The 23,432-nt window shown below is 35.3% G+C and overlaps 1 protein-coding gene across 1 annotated transcript; it reads left to right on the top strand.

Moving 5' to 3' along the window:
* The first annotated feature begins 12 nt into the window (after nt 1–12).
* Nucleotides 13–1,174, top strand: LOC149683792 (uncharacterized). Its single transcript, XM_089871262.1, has one exon. The coding sequence runs from the start codon at nt 127–129 to the stop codon at nt 1,072–1,074; it is 948 nt and encodes a 315-aa protein (XP_089727388.1). The 5' UTR covers nt 13–126; the 3' UTR covers nt 1,075–1,174.
* The last annotated feature ends 22,258 nt before the right edge of the window (nt 1,175–23,432 follow it).

Here is a 23,432-nt window from a genome sequence, read left to right as displayed (position 1 = left end):
TTTTCTGAGCTACACTTCCTTAAGCACACGCCCGGAAACTGCAGTGAAAAACTGAAGGAAAGACAAGTAAAACAACAAAGTTTTTCATCTTTAAGTAACTTTGGAACTCTTGAAGATTGTGATAGCATGCAAAAACGCATGGAAAAGGTCTGTGATAGATTTAAACGTGGAAACAGAAGGGTTTTCCTATGTGATATACAAAGTGAAAATAATTTCATTCCTAATGTAAGTGTACCAGTCGTAGTAGAAAATCCAAATGTTATTTTGGAAAGTTTTGCCCCCCAGATATCATTGCCTGTAAGTTTGATAACGTTAGATGATAGTTTAAATGAACTAGTTACACGCACCCTTGCTGTAACCTCAAGCGACTTAAAAATTACACTAGTCACTGCCATTAGATTAGAATGTGATACAAGAGAACAGTCAAACTGTTCCCTATGGAACAGCGAACGAACTAATAGACTTACAGCCTCCCAGTTTGGTCCCATCTGTAAACGCCGAAAAGAAATTAATGAATCTTTCCTAAAAAGTATATTCAAAGGCACCAATTTATCAAACAATAGGTATGTCCAGGAAGGGTTGCGTAATGAAAAATTTGCCACAGAAAAATATAAATCTATTCGCCCAAATACGCAAACTTATTCGACTGGGCTCTGCATTAATCCAACCCTCCCCATGTTAGGTGCTTCCCCAGATAGATTAGTTTACGAAAAAGATGTTGGTTACGGCCTACTAGAAATTAAAACCTTGGCCAAGTGTAAAGAAAAGGGAATTAGTATAGTCGAAGCTATTGATTCAAAAGAACCAACAAGTAAATTTCTGAAGAAGGATGAAAATGGAATCATAGATTTGGACCACACCCATAACCATTACTACCAAATTCAAGGGCAATTAGGATTAACAGGCTTAAAATGGTGTGATTTATTAGTAGATTGCGGTGATAGTAAGCCATTTTGTGATCGCATCAAATTTGATAGCAATTTTTTCCAAAAAAAGATTCTTCCTAGCTTGCTAAAATTTTACGCTGAACATGGTATAAAATATCTTGAAAAACTAGAAAAATCAAAACAATGATCTCAAAAAAAAAAAACATAAGCAATGTTATCAGTACCTGACTATTTTAGTATAAAGTTATGTAGTCATTTTTACATGTTTTTAGTTTTTAAGCTTTCATTATTCAATCATAAGAAATTTTAAAAGTACCTGAAATGTTATTAACTTGTGATTTAATATTTTTATTAAACAGCATAGGAGAGTACAATTTAAAAGATTTACAAATGTTCCATTGTCTCATTAATTATTTGTGACTTTCTGTCTAGTAGCGGCTCATTACAAAAATTTAACAATACACACAGATTTTCCAAACTTTGTTTAGTTGATTATGCATGGAATTAGGAAAAATAGAGCTTAAAATGTGGTAGTCTTTAATACCACTTATAACCCGTTCTACGTGTATGCGTACACTAGCAATAGCTCTTGTATATATTTCTTCCTTCTCGTTAAGTTGAGGTTTTCCATGCAAAAAGGGTGGAATATTGAGTGTAACACCCTTTTCGGCAAGCATTTCTTTAATTAAAAATCCTCGGTCAGCCATAACCGAATCCCCAGCCTCCAAAAGTTTTAGTATCCCACTATCTTGGGTTAACTCAACATCGGAAATTCGTCCTGGGGCCAAATCTGACACAAAACTTACAAATCCATTGGGTGTAATTCCGATAAGGGCTTTGGCAGTGTTGTGTGTCTTGTATGAGGACCACGTGTCACTCTGGGATTTATAATCACTTGGTTTCTCAATGTATAACTCTGTCGCATCAATTATTACTCTAGTATTGGGAAATTTATCTTTAAACTCTTCTGGCATATATTTGTCTATTAGTGCTCGAGAAGGCCATATTTTATAGTTAGTCAAGCGCTTTTCTAGTAAGTCAAACCAAGTCAAACAAATATGCGAAACAGTTGAAACGGAAACTTTAAATCGGTAAGCTAGGTCCTGTTCTAGTAACCCGGCTCTCAAGCGACAAAGTACTAAAAATAACTGATTTTGAAAAGATAATGCCATTGGCCTTCCACGCATTTTGTGGCACTCTCTTTTATTCTTGCGTTTCTGTCCAGAACCATACAATGAAATCTCGTTTAAATCGGGCTCTATTATGCTAAATATATCTTCGAATACTTCAAAGCTATTACAGCCAGTGTAAAAGTTTAACATATCTGGTGAATGTGATACACTCTTCAAAGAAAATCGCTGGGTTTCCTTCAGTTGTTTTTCGAAATTAGTTATTCTATTTTTTAGCTCCACGTTTTCTTTAGTGGCAGAGGAAAACTTTTCTTGCAAAGACAATATTTCTTCTTTCAAGCCAGTTTTAAGTTTTTCGAACTCAGTCATATTGCTTTTTAAAACATATTCGTTGAGTTTAGAATTTTCGATCTTCAATGCTGCGAGTGACGACGTTACTTCAAATAGTGTTTGAGCCTGCTCATCCACTTTGCATTGGAGTTTAAAGTTTTCACCCTGAAGTTTTTTAATCATTTCAGCAAGAGAGGAGCTGTCATCCACGAGAAAGTAGTCATGTTGTACTATGAGAGTAAACCAAATTGCACTGACAGAAATACTTAAGTTTAAAATATTTTACCATTTGCACGAGATTCAACAGGAAAATTTGCATTAAATTCAGTTTGGTTGTTCAAATTAATTTGTTGGAAGGACTTGGCTCCAGTTTGATTAGATATTTCAATCTCATGGTATGCGATTGGTGTTATTGTGTCAAAAAGAACATCAAAATACTTCGGTATCTTATTATGATAACCTTTTCTCCCAGACTTGTCAAAATGATACCCGCAAAGTACTTGATGCTTCAGACCAAAAACCCTTCTCGTAGGAATACTCCAAGGACATTTCTCTGACAAATTTAAACTATCTGAGACATTTCTTTCAATCACCTGAATCCACTCTTTACGTAGGGTCAAGTCTCTCGGAAAAGGGCTAAAGGTTACGGTTCTATTCTTAAGTGATGCAGATTTGCATAGTGGTATGCAACAGTATCTACCAACCATGGTTAAAGATGGTTTAGAATGAAAGCCAAGGCTTAATTGATAATTGTTTAAATGCACATTAGATTCGGTATAATTAATCGTAAATTTTAACCAAATAATATTTTAAAATATAGTATACCTAAAGATATATTCAATGGATATAATTCTTTCGTGGACGAGCTTAACTAGCGCAAATGTTCTTCCTAAAATCAGCTACAGCCTACACTCGTATTTGAGCTATGAAGAAGACGCCATATTTTTTTGTGTTAAAAGCTTCCGACAAAACTTTGGTTTTTAAATGTTTTTAGCGAACCCTAAAGAGAAAGAACTGAACTGACTCAGACTGAGAACTTTTTTTAAAAACTTTTTGGAAGGGGCTATTACAAGCGATTGCCAAGTCACGATATTTTTGATACGAACAGAGATGTATAATAATGATAGTCAAAGAATATTGGTTATTAATTAGGAAAAGGACTTAATTTATAACATAATTGTTCAATTGGCGATTGAATAAGAAGAAAATGACAGACTTGGCTCTACATGGGGTCTCAGAACGTTTTACGGCGGAGAGGGCACGAGGCGAGGCTTGGCCCATTTTTGTACATGTTAATGTTTTTCATAGGATCTCACTTCTTTTTGTAGACCCTCTACTTCGGCAGTTAAATTAAAACAAGACCCTCTCGTTATACTTCGTTTGCTAATGTTTGTCAATATTTACGCTGAATTACCCATTTCGACCCCCAGCCAAAAAGATTGTACGCTAGATCCTAATAAAGGAACGTAGCATCAGTTACGACACATTTCTTTTAAACTACTACTGTTATTAGCTTTAATATGTATTTAACTTTCGGTTAACTTTAGACCGTTACGTCCTTTCATCAACAACCCACATTATTTCTGTTGAAAAGACGACAGCGCCATCTAGTTTTAATAACAAGAACTAAAGAGCAATTTTATAAAAATTTCGGGATGTTTTAATTTTTCTGTGCTTTATCAAATAAATGAAAACTAAATCATGAGTTTTAAGTTTCTATCTCCTCTAGAAGTACCTTAGAATTTTGATGATCGGTGAGTGAGTGAGTGAGTGAGTGACAAAATAAGGTAAATTTCACCTGCGATATTTCGAAAAGTATATAGGGTAGGAACTTGAAATTTGGAAACTATAGCTAGGATTGACAGTCCTCGCGGCAAGCAAAATTTCAGACTTTTACCAAAAACGGATTTATGTGAGAAGAACGTTGAAGGTAGCAAATTCACTACCCATCCTCGCATACTTTATTGAGAAACGTCGTCTGCTTATATTTTGACTCCACCCACAAATTCTGTATATCTCTATTTTCGTGGTTAAATATATAAAGAAAGAAAAACTAGATGCTTAAAAAAGAAACATCAATTATTTATATTCTTAACTTTAAAACTTAATTCCACTAAATCGGGAGTTGTTTTCCCATTGTTGTCCACTTTGCTTTTTTGCCACTGGCGCAATTTCGGAAAAAATATTTAACCACAAAAATAGTCGCTATATACAGAATTTGTGGGTGGAGTCAAAATATAAGCAGACGAAGTTTCTCAATAAAGTATGCGAGGATGGTACCAGAGGCTAAAGCTATGATCCCACGTTCTTAGTGCATAAATCCGTTTTTGCTTTTACCTATATCCATCACGAAGTTACAGTGGACTTAAAAGTGCCGCGAGTTGCTTCGAGAAAAGGATGTCAGTGCTCGACTTGGCTGGGAGCACTGCCGTGCTCCCAGATGTAAATATTTAATAGTGGATGCCAAACAAGGGTGTTGCACGAATTAATACATTTAATTTCGTTAATCGAAATGCTAGTGCTACATTTCTATTGTCGCCTCTATGAAGAAAAGATTGCGCTGCAATTTCCCTCTCAGTGCTTTAGAATTTCTTGGTCATAATTCAGTCTTCATTCGAAACGTCACCACCCCTTTCTACATTGTTGGCGCTACTTGTACACCGGTTACCTATTACGCGTAATCATTTTAGTACGCATAAAGACCATTTCGGAAAACCCACAGGGGCGAGGCCACCATTGGGGTATTCTCCCTCACACCAAGGGTCACCGCCAGACTGTGGCAAAGTTCACTACAGGCAAGAGGCTAGTCAACTCTCACTGCCTATAGCGGTGCTTCTAGGCAAGAGAGAGAGAGAGAGAGAGAGAAGACCTCATTGGTGGCATCACCATTGTGTTTTAATTATCTGTATGTAATTTCCAAAATGGTCCACTCACAAATGTACACCGATTACACTGAGTGATCGGTCCTTCAGGCGCTAGCGAGTGTCAAGCCACAACCGTAATCATTCATGTACACGAATGTTTTATAGTGTTAGGTTATTAAGGTTGGCGGGCAAGTCCGGAGAGTCATGTACCGTTCACTAATGTGAAAAGGTTTCGAACTATATGATAATATTGGCTGAGTGTGTTGCGACGGCTCAGATGACACATACACTGGAACCACTGGTGACTGAAAAATTGTATATATTGAGAATATGGAGGAAGGGGGGGGGTCGGAGTTAATCGTGACCTTCTTCGCATAACCTGTAATGAATGATGTGTATACGCATATTATTTCCGCAGGAAATGAATATAACAAGTCATTGGTACTGAGAAGTATTTGTTTTTAAGTAATCATTACCCTTACCCTTGGTTATATCAGAAGTAAGATAAGGGACTAGAAGTATCGAGGTAACAGTAGATTGGAAGTGTCACCTTTGAGCCACTGGCGTCAGACAGTGCCAGATGGCACCAGTAAATATGGCGTCAATGGGACAGTGGCGTCAGTGTGCCAGATCTGGCACATGATCTGGCACCAGTAAATATGGCGTCAATGAATAAAACATGGCGCCCACAGCATTTTTCTTCTTATGGCGCCAGTGAATCAAACATTTTCCCCACAATCCTGCTATGACGTCAATGTCGTGTCGTCCTATGGCGTCAGCGAATCAGGCGCCCCCTCTTAATGGGAACATCTTAAACTGAAATGATTATTACAACAATTGAATTGACTTAATGTGTTTCTAATTTTTTGATTGGCTATCTTTAATCTTATAACACCCATAAAACATTAATTTTATTAATTTTTAATAATAAAAAAATAAAATTTCTCTTATCATAATATATTATTATTTGAACTGATAAGGGAAATAAACTCTATTTCCAAAACTCTGTCTCACATTGCCAACAGTAAAGTGAACTTTCGATCTGATAAGAGAACCAATAATGATTTTGAAATGATAAAAGCATATCCCTCGATTTATCCATTCTTTCACATACATGTCGAGGAAATGAACAAATATTTGATCTTCCTAAAAGTATGGATTAAAAACAAATAGAAAAGATGGCAATTGTATCACCTAAACACAAACAAAGTCAAATTCAAACCATACTAAACAATGATAAAAGGGTAAAACTCATTTCCAAATCATCGGTAAATTTCCTCCGAGCGCGAGCGAGCAAAGGTTAAATTAATAAGTGCAGAAGTGAACTAATTTCATCTTTCTGTTCTATGTTTCACTCTTTCTGTTCTAGGTTTCACTCTTTCTGTTCTAGGTTTCACTCTTTCTGTTCTAGGTTTCACTCTTTCTGTTCTAGGTTTCACTCTTTCTGTTCTAGGTTTCACTCTTTCTGTTCTAGGTTTCACTCTTTCTGTTCTAGGTTTCACTATTTCTGTTCTAGGTTTCACTCTTTCTGTTCTAGGTTTCACTCTTTCTGTCCTATGTTTCACTCTTTCTGTTCTATGTTTCACTCTTTCTGTTCTAGGTTTCACTCTTTCTGTCCTATGTTTCACTCTTTCTGTTCTATGTTTCACTCTTTCTGTTCTAGGTTTCACTCTTTCTGTCCTATGTTTCACTCTTTCTGTTCTAGGTTTCACTCTTTCTGTTCTATGTTTCACTCTTTCTGTTCTAGGTTTCACTCTTTCTGTCCTATGTTTCACTATTTCTGTTCTATGTTTCACTCTTTCTGTTCTATGTTTCACTCTTTCTGTCTTATGTTTCACTCTTTCTGCTCTATGTTTCACTCTTTCTGTTCTATGTTTCACTATTTCTGTTCTATGTTTCACTATTTCTGTTCTATGTTTCACTATTTCTGTTCTATGTTTCACTATTTCTGTTCTATGTTTCACTCTTTCTGTTCTATGTTTCACTCTTTCTGTTCTATGTTTCACTCTTTCTGTCTTATGTTTCACTCTTTCTGTTCTATGTTTCACTCTTTCTGTTCTAGGTTTCACTCTTTCTGTTCTATTTATAAAGTGCAACGTCTAATAAATCCGCATCTCTTTTATCGGTATCATCGCCTTTTCGATCTTACGTTGAAATTTAAAAATATCATTTAACCACTTTGGAACAGAAAAACTCCACTGCAAAAACAGACGGACACGCGTAGGTTCAATAGAGAATGATGTACCACAGACATTGCATGGAAGTGTCAAGGCTGCCAATCTCAAGACCGGGGAGGGCCGCCACACGCGTTTTTTTTCTCCCCGGCGCGTGTTTTATTAGGCGGTCCTCTCCCGGTCTTGAGATTGGCAGACTTGACACTTACATCAAATGTCTGTGGTACATCACTCTCTATTGAACCTACGCGTGTCCATCTGTTTTTGCAGTGGAGTTTTTCTGTTCCAAAGTGGTTAAATGATATTTTTAAATTTCAACGTAAGATCGAAAAGGCGATGATACCGATAAAAGAGATGCGGATTTATTAGACGTTGCACTTTATAATTTATCACCGGTGATATTTCCATTTATCAAACTGATAAGAATGTGTGTCTTGAGGAGATCTTTACTGCTAAAATAAACAGACTGGGATAAATTCTGCGATCAAAACCTTGGTTTATATTGCAAACAAGTTTATCAATTGTTAATTTCTCACCAATAGGTTTTGACTAGTATTAAGTGTCTAAAGGTCTCCTCGAAACGTCGTGATATACCGAAGTTTTGGTTATGATAGTATCAAATCACGATTGAAATCAAATGGGTTTATTTCTTGGTAATCATCCACATTTGTTACGTTAATGGACCAATTACTGGTAACATGCGTGTGATCAAATTTCACACACTGTTGAGATCAGCGAGAAGTATTTATACCCTTGTAAAATTTATAGAAATATTAAACACATTACTTACAATTGTACTTTTGTCATTTCATGGACGTTCAACTGCTTTTTAGTTCCTTTGAATGTGATTTGAACCACATTTTAGTAGTTTAACAAAACTTTGATCCACTTTCTTAGTCGTATTAGTTCGCTTTCAATCGAATGCTCTCATTTCACATCAGTTTCATCTGAATTTCAGTAGATTAACAACACTTTCGACCTCTTTTTCGTCATTCAACTTCATTATCTGTTTTATAATAGTCATATATTAACAATATCGGATATATTTAAGTCGAATAACGAAACGTTTACTAAACATTTATCGAAACTTTAACCAATTTTTAGTGTTTTGCCGATACTTTAAAATGAATTATAGACACCTCATGTCACTTTCAACCACTTTTTTAGTTCCTTGTGAAGAAAACTTAATCGGAATTCTGTCATTTGAAAACGTTTTCTGTAACGTTAATACCTATAAACATATTAGAAACCAAACTGCAATAATATCAAAACATAAATTAATGTTAATGAGGAGATGGTGTTTCATTGATTTTCTGTTATTTAGTCTGAACTTCGAAATCATCCGTTTTACACTACGTATCTTTCACCTTGAAAATTCGTTTTCCATATAAACTTTTGCAGTTGGATTAGGAATTTATCTCGAGTTCTAAATCTCACTATACTAAAGTAATTTAAAATCATAAATTAATGTATTCCGATTAAGAGTAAGACGTTTATATTCTAGGAATTCACACATTATTAGGTAATAAGGTATTCATCACATTTATATCACATGGGAATTTTGGTTATGGAACATTGAAATTCGATTTCAAAACCATAGAAATTAGTAAAGCGATGTAGAATTTCGGAAAAAGGAATTAAATCGCCGAAATAATAAAAATTAGAACAGAAACATGAAAAGCTTGAGGAAAAAGGATAAATAAACTTGCAACAAAATAAGAAGTTTGAAACGTTTCATCAGGAACAACAAAAGTTTGAAAAGTAATAAAAAACGTATCAGCGCAAATAAGAAAAGTTTGAACATTAATAAAAAAACGTTTCAGCAGAAATAAGAAATGTCTAAACAGAAACAGGGAAAAATTGAACATAAATAGTGAAACTTTGAACATAAATGGTGAAACTTTAAACATAAATGGCGAAACTTTAAACATAAATGGTGAAACTTTAAACATAAATGGTGAAACTTTAAACATAAATGGTGAAACTTTAAACATAAATGCTGAAACTTTAATCATAAATGGCGAAGATTTGAACAGAAAGAGTGCAACTTTGAACAGAAAGAGTGAAACTTTGAACAGAAAGAGTGAAACTTTGAACAGAAAGAGTGAAACTTTGAACAGAAAGAGTGAAACTTTGAACAGAAAGAGTGAAACTTTGAACAGAAAGAGTGAAACTTTGAACATAAAGAGTGAAACTTTGAACATAAATAGTGAAACTTTGAACATAAATAGTGAAACTTTGAACAGAAAGAGTGAAACTTTGAACATAAATAGTGAAACTTAGAGCATAAATAGTGAAACTTTGAACATAAATAGTGAAACTTTGAACATAAATAGTGAAACTTTGAACATAAATAGTGAAACTTTGAACATAAATAGTGAAACATAGAACAGAAAGAGTGAAACATAGAACAGAAAGAGTGAAACATAGAACAGAAAGAGTGAAACATAGAACAGAAAGAGTGAAACATAGAACAGAAAGAGTGAAACATAGAACAGAAAGAGTGAAACATAGAACAGAAAGAGTGAAACATAGAACAGAAAGAGTGAAACATAGGACAGAAAGAGTGAAACCTAGAACAGAAAGAGTGAAACATAGAACAGAAAGAGTGAATCATAGAACAGAAAGAGTGAAACAGAACAGAAAGAGTAAAACATAGGACAGAAAGAGTGAAACATAGAACAGTAAGAGTGAAACAGAACAGAAAGAGTGAAACATAGGACAGAAAGAGTGAAACATAGGACAGAAAGAGTGAAATATAGAACAGAAAGAGTGAAACCTAGAACAGAAAGAGTGAAACCTAGAACAGAAAGAGTGAAACCTAGAACAGAAAGAGTGAAACATAGAACAGAAAGAGTGAAAAATAGAACAGAAAGAGTGAAACATAGAACAGAAAGAGTGAAACATAGAACAGAAAGAGTGAAACTTAGAACAGAAAGAGTGAAACATAGAACAGAAAGAGTGAAGCATAGGACAGAAATAGTGAAGCATAGGACAGAAAGAGTGAAACCTCTAACAGAAAGAGTGAAACCTAGAACAGAAAGAGTGAAACATAGGACAGAAAGAGTGAAACATAGAACAGAAAGAGTGAAACATAGAACTGAAAGAGTGAAACATAGAACTGAAAGAGTGAAACCTAGAACAGAAAGAGTGAAACATAGAACAGAAAGAGTGAAACATAGGACAGAAAGAGTGAAACATAGAACTGAAAGAGTGAAACATAGAACAGAAAGAGTGAAACATAGAACAGAAAGAGTGAAACACAGAACAGAAAGAGTGAAACATAGAACAGAAAAAGTGAAACCTAGAACAGAAAGAGTGAAACCTAGAACAGAAAGAGTGAAACATAGGACAGAAATAGTGAAACATAGAACAGAAAGAGTGAAACATAGAACTGAAAGAGTGAAACAGAGTGAAACATAGAACAGTAAGAGTGAAACATAGAACAGAAAGAGTGAAACATAGAACAGAAAGAGTGAAACCTAGAACAGAAAGAGTGAAACATAGAACAGAAAGAGTGAAACCTAGGACAGAAAGAGTGAAACCTAGGACAGAAAGAGTGAAATATAGGACAGAATGAGTGAAAAATAGAACAGAAAGAGTGAAACATAGGACAGAAAGAGTGAAACAGAGAACAGAAAGAGTGAAACATAGAACTGAAAGAGTGAAACAGAGTGAAACATAGAACAGAAAGAGTGGAACATAGAACAGAAAGAGTGAAACATAGAACAGAAAGAGTGAAACATAGAACAGAAAGAGTGAAACATAGAACAGAAAGAGTGAAACCTAGGACAGAAAGAGTGAAAAATAGAACAGAAAGAGTGGAACATAGAACAGAAAGAGTGAATCCTAGAACAGAAAGAGTGAAACCTAGAACAGAAAGAGTGAAACCTAGAACAGAAAGAGTGAAACATAGAACAGAAAGAGTGAAACATAGAACAGAAAGAGTGAAACCTAGGACAGAAAGAGTGAAATATAGGACAGAATGAGTGAAAAATAGAACAGAAAGAGTGAAACATAGGACAGAAAGAGTGAAACAGAGAACAGAAAGAGTGAAACATAGAACTGAAAGAGTGAAACAGAGTGAAACATAGAACAGAAAGAGTGAAACATAGAACAGAAAGAGTGAAACATAGAACAGAAAGAGCGAAACCTAGAACAGAAAGAGCGAAACCTAGAACAGAAAGAGCGAAACCTAGAACAGAAAGAGCGAAACATAGGACTGAAAGAGTGAAACATAGGACAGAAAGAGCGAAACATAGAACAGAAAGAGCGAAACCTAGGACAGAAAGAATGAAATATAGGACAGAAAGAGTGAAACATAGAACAGAAAGAGTGAAACAGAATAGAAAGAGTGAAACATAGAACAGAAAGAGTGAAACATAGAACTGAAAGAGTGAAACATAGAACAGAAAGAGTGAAACCTAGAAAAGAAAGAGTGAAACCTAGAACAGAAAGAGTGAAACATAGAACAGAAAGAGTGAAACATAGAACAGAAAGAGTGAAACATAGAACAGAAAGAGTGAAACCTAGGACAGAAAGAGTGAAATATAGGACAGAAAGAGTGAAAAATAGAACAGAAAGAGTGAAACATAGGACAGAAAGAGTGAAACATAGGACAGAAAGAGTGAAACATAGGACAGAAAGAGTGAAACATAGAACAGAAAGAGTGAAACATAGAACTGAAAGAGTGAAACAGAGTGAAACATAGAACAGAAAGAGTGAAACATAGAACAGAAAGAGTGAAACATAGAACAGAAAGAGCGAAACCTAGAACAGAAAGAGCGAAACCTAGAACAGAAAGAGCGAAACCTAGAACAGAAAGAGCGAAACATAGGACTGAAAGAGTGAAACATAGGACAGAAAGAGCGAAACATAGAACAGAAAGAGCGAAACCTAGGACAGAAAGAATGAAATATAGGACAGAAAGAGTGAAACATAGAACAGAAAGAGTGAAACATAGAACAGAAAGAGTGAAACATAGAACAGAAAGAGTGAAAAATAGAACAGAAAGAGTGAAACATAGAACAGAAAGAGTGAAACATAGAACTGAAAGAGTGAAACATAGAACTGAAAGAGCGATACCTAGGACAGAAACAGTGAAATATAGGACAGAAAGAGTGAAACATAGAACAGAAAGAGTGAAACATAGAACAGAAAGAGTGAAACATAGAACAGAAAGAGTGAAACATAGAACAGAAAGAGTGAAACATAGAACAGAAAGAGTGAAACATAGAACTGAAAGAGTGAAACATAGAACTGAAAGAGTGAAACATAGAACAGAAAGAGTGAAACCTAGAACAGAAAGAGTGAAACATAGAACAGAAAGATGAAATTAGTTCACTTCTGCACTTATTAATTTAACCTTTGCTCGCTCGCGCTCGGAGGAAATTTACCGATGATTTGGAAATGAGTTTTACCGTTTTATCATTGTTTAGTATGGTTTGAATTTGATTTTGTTAGTGTTTAGGTGATACAATTGCCATCTTTTCTATTTGTTTTTAATCCATACTTTTAGGAAGATCAAATATTTGTTCATTTCCTCGGCATGTATGTGAAAGAATGGATAAATCGAGGGATATTCTTATCTCATTTCAAAATCATTATTGGTTCTCTTATCAGATCGAAAGTTCACTTTACTGTTGGCAATGTGAGACAGAGTTTTGGAAATAGAGTTTATTTCCCTTATCAGTTCAAATAATAATATATTATGATAAGAGAAATTTTACGTTTTTAATATTAAAAATTAATAAAATTAATATTTTATGGGTGTTATAAGATTAAAGATAAGCCAACCAAAAAATTAGAAACACATTAAGTCAATTCAATTATTTGTATTAATCATTACAGTTTAAGATGTTCCCATTAAGAGGGGGCGGTGATTCGCTGACGTCATAGGAAGACTGTGGCGCGTCAAGTACGTTTCACTAACGTCACAACAATATTGGGGAAAAATGTGACGCCGTGTTTGATGGTCCCATGTCTGATTCATTGACGACATATTTACTGGTGCCATGTCTGATTCATTGACGCCATATTTACTGGTGCCATGTCTGATTCATTGACGCCATATTTACTTGTGCCATGTCTGATTCATTGACGCCATATTTACTGGTGCCATGTCTGATTCATTGACGCCATATTTATTGGTGCCATGTCTGATTCATTGACGCCATATTTACTGGTGCCATGTCTGATTCACTGGCGCCATAAGAAGAAAAATGATGTGAGCGTCCATTGACGCCATATTTATTGGTGCCATCTGGCACTGTCTGACGCCAGTGGGCCAGCTCGCACACTTTCTATCTACTTGTCTGTGTGTCTGTCTGTGTGTCTGTCGGTGTGTGTCTGTGTGTGTGTCTGTTGTTACACCCACGTGACCGCGTTCGCAGTTTCCAAATCGGAGCAAACGTGTTCGCCATTTCCGAACTGCATTCACAGTCACGGTAATGGCTCCTCTACTTGAGTTCTCACACCACCATCTTCTGGTCTTTGTCCATCCCACACGGACACCAATCTGTACATACTGGCTTCTAATCACCACCATCTTCTGGTCTTTGTCCATCCCACTTGGACACCAGACTGTACATACTGGCTTCTAAACACCACCATCTACTGGTCTTCCGTCTATTCCACATAGACACCAATCTTGGTCTTCCGTCTATTCCACATACACACCAATCTGTCTCATTGGCTTCTAACTCCATCGTCATCGTTTGGTTTAAGACATTCGCGGCAATTAGCTAGGGTTACGAGAAACGTCTAGCCTCCCTAGGGTGTTGTCCACCAAAGGTTTTCGCAATTGCGGTAGTTCTTGCTTTTAACTGTAGTTCGACACCCTTATATACTACCTATTTGAGAATGGCGAAGCAACCGGCGTATGCTTCATTTCAAACGCCAATATTAGTCAAGTCTCTCAAGAATGTTTAATTGTTCTTTATCAAAATGATGTAACGCTCAATAAGGCGAACAACTAACGAAGAAAATATTTAATATAAACTATATTTATTTTAATATTTAAGAAAAACCTGTGATAACTAAAACCATACAGTCAAAGTTTATATAGGACGAGTAATGAAGATTGCGTATAAAGTCGATAAACTGTACACATTTCATTGTTAATATAGAGCTAGTATTTAAGAATTTAGCCCACTGTATTACTAATCATGGAAACTCTAGAAAGTTAAAATAGGTCGAGTATTGATGTTAATAGAGACGGAGTAGAGGAGTTGAATTAGGATAAATAACAAATGCAGTTTGTTGTGTCACTGTCTCAGTTAGAAAGGTAACGGTTGGTAAGTGCGAAACTATCGTAATTGTGATAGGTTGTGTTTCCCTGTTTTGGGCACATTCGCGTTGTTGGTACACAATGAGAAAGATGTTTTCAATCCGCGGCCATCTTTGAAACTTCCACACCTCTGTTTATACTCCTTGGGTGTTTTCAATTTCTTTTCTTAAAGAATTAAGAAGTTGAAACTATATATTTTATTAGCGGCGTACTTAAATATTTTTTACCGTCGCGAAACACCACAATGATAAGGAAAAAGGTTTTTAAAACATAATCAGATGAATTTGAGTTATAAAGGACTAAAATCCTGTGCATACCTAGGAGTAATGGAGTGAATTTTTACAAATGTCCAGAGATGATAAACATAAGCGGGATTGTTTCATATTTGAATAAAAATACTGTTTCCACTAATGGGTTTATACTCCTTGTTTGTGTAAGAGTAGTGTAGCTGTAGAGTGTAATCATGGTAAAAGCTTAAATTAAACTGACATTTTTTAACCCTCTTGATTTATTATAAAAAAGAATATTAAACATTTATTCTTTGTTAAAAACTGTTTTATGAGCTTTGATTCTAAGATTGCTTTAGAAAAATCCAAACTGTTGGGCTGGGTTAAAAAAGACATTTTAAGCAAATTGTAGAGATTAAAATTGATATTTATGTTTTGAATAAGACTAAAGCTTCTACTATTTTGTTTACACTCCTTGTTTGTTTGACTTAAAACTATCTAGCTTTAGATAACATTCCGAAAAAAAAATCAAAAATTATATTTTTTAAATCTTATGAGATAACGCCCACCTAGTTGAAAATTGACCTATTTTATCCGCGGGAGCCATTCTTAATGAGAATTTCGATGCTAGTAGGTTGTCAATTAAACTACCGGTATATTATTGTTGTTGGAAGTTGGAGATTAAGTGAAATTAAGTGGTTGTAAAGAGCCAGCAGGTTTTTGCCGCTTCTTTTTGTGAGTATTTGATTTTTTTATGTAAAATGGAGGAAGATAATGTTGAGAGTAAGGAGGAAGTGCGAAAGCGTAAAGCTAGGGAAAGGATGAGGGCAAAAAGGTCGGATCCAGAGTTTAAAAAGAGAGAAAATGAAAGGAGACGAGTTTTAGCAGCTCAGAAAAAAGCTAAGGGTGAAGGTAGCGGTGCTAGAACGTCCAGTCCTAATATGTTTGATAGTTCTGTGGCGTCGCCAGTCGGCCACGGTAGTTCTGGTTCAGATCGCTCTTTTGTAAACCCAGAGCTGGTTACTGACGATGAACCTATGAATTTAGTTAGTAATAATGCTAATAGTTCGACAATGGTAGCGAACGATGAACAATTACCTTGTACGTCTCATGGTAATGTGTATCCGTTAGAGAGAATGAGAATTTTGAGACAGAATGAAGAGTATAGAATGAAAGAGCCGCGATCAATGGCCAAAAAGCGGGAGAATGAGTAATATCGTGAAAGGGAACACCAGGTTGGTATACTGATCTAGAGAGTTAAAAGGCTGGATGAATGGTATAGAGCAAGCGAAAGAGTTAAGAACCAGTTAAGTATGGCTAATAAACGGAAAGATTTAGAGTACGTTGAAACTGAACGTGTTAAAAATCAGTTGGCTATGGCTAGTAAACGTCAAGATTTAGAGTACGTTGAAACTGAACGTGTTAGAAATCAGTTGGCTATGGCTAGTAAACGCCAAGATTTAGAGTACGTTGAAACTGAACGTGTTAGAAATCAGTTGGCTATGGCTAATAAACGTCAAGATTTAGAGTACGTTGAAACTGAACGTGTTAAAAATCAGTTGAGTAAGGCTGTCAGGCGTGAAAATGTAAATGTTAGAAACCCAGAGCGTTCTAGAAATAGATTGTCTATGGCTGAAAGGAGGACTAATCCTTTGTTTATAGAGCAGACTTATTTTGAAAGTATTAAAGAAGGTCCAACGTGGCCATGTGAAGGGTGCTCTGGTCTTTTTTTTAAAGCATCGGGTAGCTTTGTTAAGTCTACAGTGCTTTTGGCTGTTCCTGGGATTCACGGTCGTGAATTAGGTGACAAAGTATTTTTATGTAGTACTTGTAATAAAGCTGTGAAAATGAACGAAATTCCCAAGTTTTCCAGAGAAAATGGATTTGAATTCCCTGAAATTCCGGCAGAACTAGTTAATTTGTCCAATTTGGAGGAAAGAATGATTTCACCAAGAATACCTTTTATGCAAATAAGAAGGTTAGGTTGTGACCAACAAAGGGGGATTAAGGGAAACGTGGTCAACGTTCCTATAAATGTAGAGTCTACAGTGTCAGTGTTACCACGGTTACCTCGTGAAACAGATACTATTTAAATTGAGTTTATGAGGAGAACGCAATATAATACACCCTATTTGTATGAAACTGTTAGGCCGAAAAAAATGCACGAAGCTCTTAAGGTTTTGGTGAAAACACCGTTGTATATTCTACAGGGCCGGTAGGCCCTTGTAGATATGACTTGATACCCGTTTGTAATGCTAAACGAAAAAATCACCTTTTTAGGGTTAGCGTCCCATAGAAAAAGCATTACATTTTACCCGATTTTTTAGGGAAATTGTCATAGGCGATACGGAAAAACTACAGCGAAGTTAGTTTTCGGAATACTTTCAAATTAACAAGCATTTACTAAATGAGAAACTTACCTGTTTAGTTTTTAAATAAATGAAGCCTAATTTTTGTAATTTAACTAGTTAATTATGCCTTGAATTCCCTATTTCATAGCAGACGACAGAAAGAAAGATTATTTCATAGCAGACGACAGTAAGAAAGATTTTTTCATAGCAGTAAGGCATCGTTAATTTAGCGATGCCTTACTGTCGTCGACGCTAACTAATTTTTTGATATTTTATCCGAGCTTGAACACCATTATTTGGATTTTATAATGAAGTATAACGCCCTTAATAACCACTACTTTGTTATCAGGTCCAATTTTCGTCTAAAAAGTAATTCAGGTAAATAATTACAGTTAATAGAGGTTTTAATATCGTTTGAAGTAATTTTTCGACGTTCGTTTTGGCCAAGGCTTAAGTTGAATTTTGGTAAGTCTGTGTAATATACTCTTTATTGCGTCTTTCGTCCTTTATGATTATAAAAAAAGCTGATTTCCAGCTCCGTTTTGGAATTTGATATAGTCTGCTTCGTTTCATGCTAGAAACATATCCTAAGTTCCTAACCCTAGGTTTTACAATTTTAAATACTACTGGAAAGATGACAAAAAGTTTAATGTGTTTTCGCTTTGGCAGTTAAGACAGTGGTTTTCACGTACGCGCAGTTAATTCAACACTTCCATATGAGGTATACAGGGTTTCATTATTTTTTAATTTTTATATTATTTTATTTTGGCTATTCTCAGTGAGCATTCATATGTTAGAACGCAATTTCGGATTTTTGTGGACTCCCAAGTCTCCAAAACTGTAACTTTAACATTTTAGGGCAAATTATTATAATAATCAAGAATATTTATAGATCATCAACGGTATAAATAGGCAACCTAAGACCCATTTGATTTATGATGTGATAGATCGTGTTAGGTTTAGATACAGGGTTAAGCTTATGTTAGGTTAGGCTGTTATGAGCGGCTAAATGTTCATCTGTTTTTGGAATTATCAAGTTTTATCAACTGACTTTATTTCCCCTTTTACAAAATTTTACTAAATTGGATTTGTTTTTACCCCTGATTATTGCTAACAATCTTGTTTATTGCCACAAATTTTCTAAAAAAAGTGTATTTTAGTTTCTTTCTACCCTAAAAAGAGGCCCACTTTAGCCATTCGTAGGTTGCCTTTCTTTCAGCCATAATCAATGCACCCATGATCTTCTTAGAGGGAATTTACATAGGCTGATTGCAAGCATGGGCTGCGTTGAGTAACCGGCATCAAAAACATCGATGAGTAAAAGATGACATCGATGTCTTACTGAACGGGTTTTCGCGTCTTTGGGCCTGACGTCATGATGCTCATCGGATGCCCATCAGAAAAATCAGCTGTGAGAGGAGGTTTTTTTGATGAGCATCGGATTCATGACGTAATTTTCGTCATTTTGCGCCGCGATAAAAAAATTGGGTGAACTACATCCCATTCTCCACCAATTTTAAATAATGAAGAATTGACACATATTATCCTTATGGATAATAATACTAAAAGAAATATATTATTTCGGTAAAAAATGGATTCTGACAGAATTTTGATTTAATTGATAAATTGAAGTACAATATCTTTGTAAATAGTTCGGATTTATAATTTAAGCTTCACCCATAACGTTATCATAACATCGTCGCCATTAAGAAAAGCATCGATTACACAAAATTGTGCAGTTCAACAACTGCAACGTCATCATGACGTCAAAAGAACACCGATTTCATTTTCCCAAACATCGATGTTTTTCCTGATGAGTGTTACTGAACTTAGCTATGATTTTACAGACAGCTTCTTAAATGATTATAGCACATTCCTTTTTTTGTGAAGTTTAACAAACGTAACTTTCTCAACACACTTATTTAAGAAGTTAACAGTTCTACGAAAACAAATAGTTAATAATTTTATGATTTTGAAAAGGCTATTAGTTTTAATTAATACTCACTAATATCTCGTGCCATCATTATCAATAATGTATCACAAACCAAAGATGATTTCGATTTATATTTTATTCAAAACCGCTAACTAAAGCATTTTTGGTTCCTTAGATAATAAGGACGGGAAATGACCCTTTTCAGCCTGTTAAGAGTTGACTACCGCCTTAAGACTGAAGTGACAGATATTATACAAAAACGTCTTTGTTTGGACCAAGACCGAAAAAACCAACGATATGAGTGAGGTTTATCAATTGACTGAAGTTCAGATATTGAAATTTTTCTTTAAGAATTTTTAGTAGTTTAATCCTTAATCACTATTTAATTCAATCAACTGATTTTACTCTTAATCGATCTATTCCCTCTAAATTTATTCAAAAAATTGCATATCTCCGCTTTTTCAAGAACAATTCCATTTTCTGAAAACATTTTATCATGAAATTAATTATTTTGAAGGGATTTCGTAACGATATTCCTTAACTTGTAAGCACCTTGACGGACATTGGTTTAAATATTAGTGGCTTGAGAAATTTTCAAGTTTGCACCAAAAAGTTTTTTCAATGGTTAAAATTTGTTGAGAAGACTGACACTCGATAAAATATGATTAAGAGTAATTTATTTTCCTCGGACTAATAAAATAATGTCGTTTACCAAAGGAAAAGGAACAAATTTTGTCCTATATGGTTGCTTTTAGTAGGTAGCTCTCCTTTCGTGGACTGGAAAAATATTATGTAAGCATAAAAATAACCAAAGGTTAGTGTAAAGAATCCATAAAAAGAAACCTTTCTCAGTACTGTACAATGTCATTTTATATTCTTTTCAGCGGAATTAATACATATATCACTTCACTCTAAACGAGTTATGATATAAAATTTTTCAGTCATCCGTGCTTGCAGTGTATGGGTGCTCTTCTTAGAAATTCAGTAGAATATTTTAAATATTAATTATTGATCCCTCTAAACGTACTCCCTTCAAAATAATTATTTTCTTGATAAAATGTTTTCGGAAAATGGAATTGTTCTTGAAAAAGCGGAGATATGCAATTTTTTGAATAAATTTATAGGGAATAGATCGATTAAGAGTAAAACCAGTTGATTGAATTAAATAGTGGTTAAGGATTAAACTAGTAAAAATACTTAAAGAAAAATTTCAATATCTGAACTTCAGTCAATTGATAAACCTCACTCGTATCGTTGGTTTTTTCGGTCTTAGTCCAAACAAGACGTTTTTGTATATCGATTTAGACTTGTCTTCAAAATTTCATCAGCTGAAATTAATTAGTTTGAACTCTTTTTGTTGCTGGAACTTTGTGAATTCAAGAGCTCAGTGTTTAAGTTTGGAATATTTTAATTTTGCACACAATACGAACATCTTTCCACGCCTATCTTAAAATTATATTTCAGCTAATCAAACAACTAATATGATACATTATACATTAACTAAACTGAAATTAAGTGAATAACTATCTCCTGGATGCATGCTGCATGAATTATTTTGGGGGAGGGACATACGTAATATCGTTAATAACATACAGTTAATTAGTAGTAGTAGTTTAATATTGATTGATTATTACTGTCTGTGCCAGACCATTACATAATAGAATTGTTGTTCAATAGTATCGAAATAAACCTAACTCGTAGTATGGCAAACTGTCTAACGTAATATCGTTAATAACATACAGTTAATTAGTAGTAGTAGTTTAATATTGATTGATTATTACTGTCTGTGCCAGACCATTACATAATAGAATTGTTGTTCAATAGTATCGAAATAAACCTAACTCGTAGTATGGCAAACTGTCTAAAGTACTTCTACCTATTTTAAAGTATAATATTAAAGCCAGACCAGAAAGGTCGATATAGTCATGTCAACGCTTGGCCACTTTTGGCCTTAGTAGTAGAATAAGCGTTACAGTGGGTTTCTTAGTCAAGGGTCCCAAGCCTATTTCTCGTAGTTTAGACCCTTAAAGCAACAGGTGGCTCCATTGGCGCCCCTACCATGATGCCTAAATTGTATATACTTAAGCATTTTACATTGCCGTAGGTGGGTAACAATGAGACAATGCATTAGGGAGGATATGAAACTTACCCTAACAAGCTAAACCCAATGAACAATAGAGCTATTTCAATTCGGGGGGAAAGGAGAGATTTTGAGGCGGGGTTTCGCTAGTCCCCGCCTAGGTGCCATATTGTACGGGAAATTTAGCATAGAGTTCTTCAGCGGCCCGCACGGAGGGAGGGTGAAAACCGGCTCCGTTTATTGGCAGGCCCAACTGTGACGTTTCCCCCCTTCAACTGATATAGCTCTATAGAAAGGTCGTCAATAAGGAGCGCACTGGAGCTCCACCTTGCTTTAAATAAATTTTTCCATTTCAAACTATGTTCTTTTAAAAATGCAAATACCCTTGTGGTAAGAATAACAAGACTCTATAACATGCTTCGTATCGGTCTCGAAAAAGTTGGTTACCAAACGCCAAATCCAATTGACAATGATAGTCAGTCGAATACTTAAGTTCCAATTCTACTAGGTTGTTTTTGGGTGAATTAGGAACTTTAAATTTTCCATCAATATATGAGCCGGAAGCGGTTTTTGCTCTACTACAAGCCACATATAAATGCGCTCTTTCAATTTTTTTGTAGCCTTACAATGCACCACTACCGAAGAGTACGTGTCACCCTGACTTTTATGTATCGTAATGGCCTCAGAAACAACCTAAGGCAGTTGCTTCCTAGAAACTGAGGCATTATTTTGTCTCCATTTTCTATTAAACGACCTGATGACCTTTTCAACAGGCGTCCACGAAGCGTTAATATTACTATTCAAATATAAACCATGATATTTTTGCCTCAATATTTTCCCAACTTTGGGATCGTCAAACTCCATCCATACCCTGAACGGGATTTTATCCCCGAGCCTATTTGTGCCGTACTCTATATCTTTCTTAACCAACCGGTCGCGCCATTGAGGTGTCAACATTGTTTGTCATCATATATCTCGCGCCACACGCAAGAGTCAATTGTTTGGGCAGACCATACGTATCAGACGTTGCTAACTTTTCAACTTGGGAAAGTATGTTATTTTTAACTTCACTACTAAGATCACCATTGACAACATCTACTGAAACCGAAACAGCCTTTTCCGTATTCATGTTTAAAAGCTTATTTTGATTGAATTGGTTTACTTCCGCGTTAGTGGCGAAAAGATGAATCGCTTCTTTTGGGGGTACACGCTCAGGCGTTACCTCCAGACTACTAAAGAAATCAATATCATTTTGAGTCATACTTCCCACAGCCATTCTATTTAAAGCTTCAGCAAATATTTTATCATCTCTCTGTCTCATAATTTCGTCAAGTTCGGCAAATTCAAATTGCTCCCATATTGGGTTACCAATTAACGACGCGTAAGGCTTACCTGTCTCACTTTGACCTTGAAATGCGAAATAATCGCAAAGTGGTCTCAATTGGTTGTAACTTAGCGTTTACCCGATTAAACACTTTCGCTGCAACCATTGAAATTTCGTCAATTATTGCTAGTTTTACTTGACCATAGAGAAACCTGCATTTATGAAGTGTTTCACTTTCCAATCTCGATATATTTCCACCAAATTGGCTAACGGGTAAACTAAAAGTACTGTGCAAAGTTGCCCCACCTATGTTAAAGGCAGCCTTGCCAGTAGGTGCGCAACGGATTACTTTCGCTTCCGATGGATTACTCCCAGGTTGTTTGTTGTAAAACCTTGACACAGATTCAAATATAGCACTAATCAAAAGACTTTTCCCCACACCAGCGCCCCCAGTAACAAAGAGGCGCAAAGGAGTTTCTTTGCTTTTTACATGATACAAAACATGGTAATATATCTCTCTTTGTTTTGAATTCAATTTTCTAAGAAGGGCTTTGTACTCCGAGTCATTAATTAAGGTAATTGACGGAGCAACAGTATTTTCGGCATTGCCATCAATAATTTCTCTATTAATATTTCCTACAGGTTCTTGAACCGTATTAATTAAAATATCGGAATCATCCATAGCTAAAGATCTATCAACTTCATTTCTATGTTCTAATTCAGGCTGGATATTAGTAACATCCACTTGAATTTCTCCATTTTCAAAATCTGCTACAGCCTGTTCCACGGCTTCTTCGTCAATTTCATTGTGAAATTCTTTCCTAACTTCATTAATAGTTTCGCG

The sequence above is a fragment of the Phalangium opilio genome, unplaced genomic scaffold (assembly GCF_054372755.1).
Source record: "Phalangium opilio isolate 3A_F unplaced genomic scaffold, DU_Popi_V2 ptg000037l_1, whole genome shotgun sequence".
In the NCBI taxonomy this organism is placed as follows: domain Eukaryota; kingdom Metazoa; phylum Arthropoda; class Arachnida; order Opiliones; family Phalangiidae; genus Phalangium; species Phalangium opilio.
This window is presented reverse-complemented; position numbering and strand designations above follow the sequence as displayed.

Excerpts from the sequence above, each read along its gene's own strand:
- LOC149683792 (XM_089871262.1), top strand. The coding sequence starts at position 127 with ATGCAAAAACGCATGGAAAAGGTCTGTGATAGATTTAAACGTGGAAAC.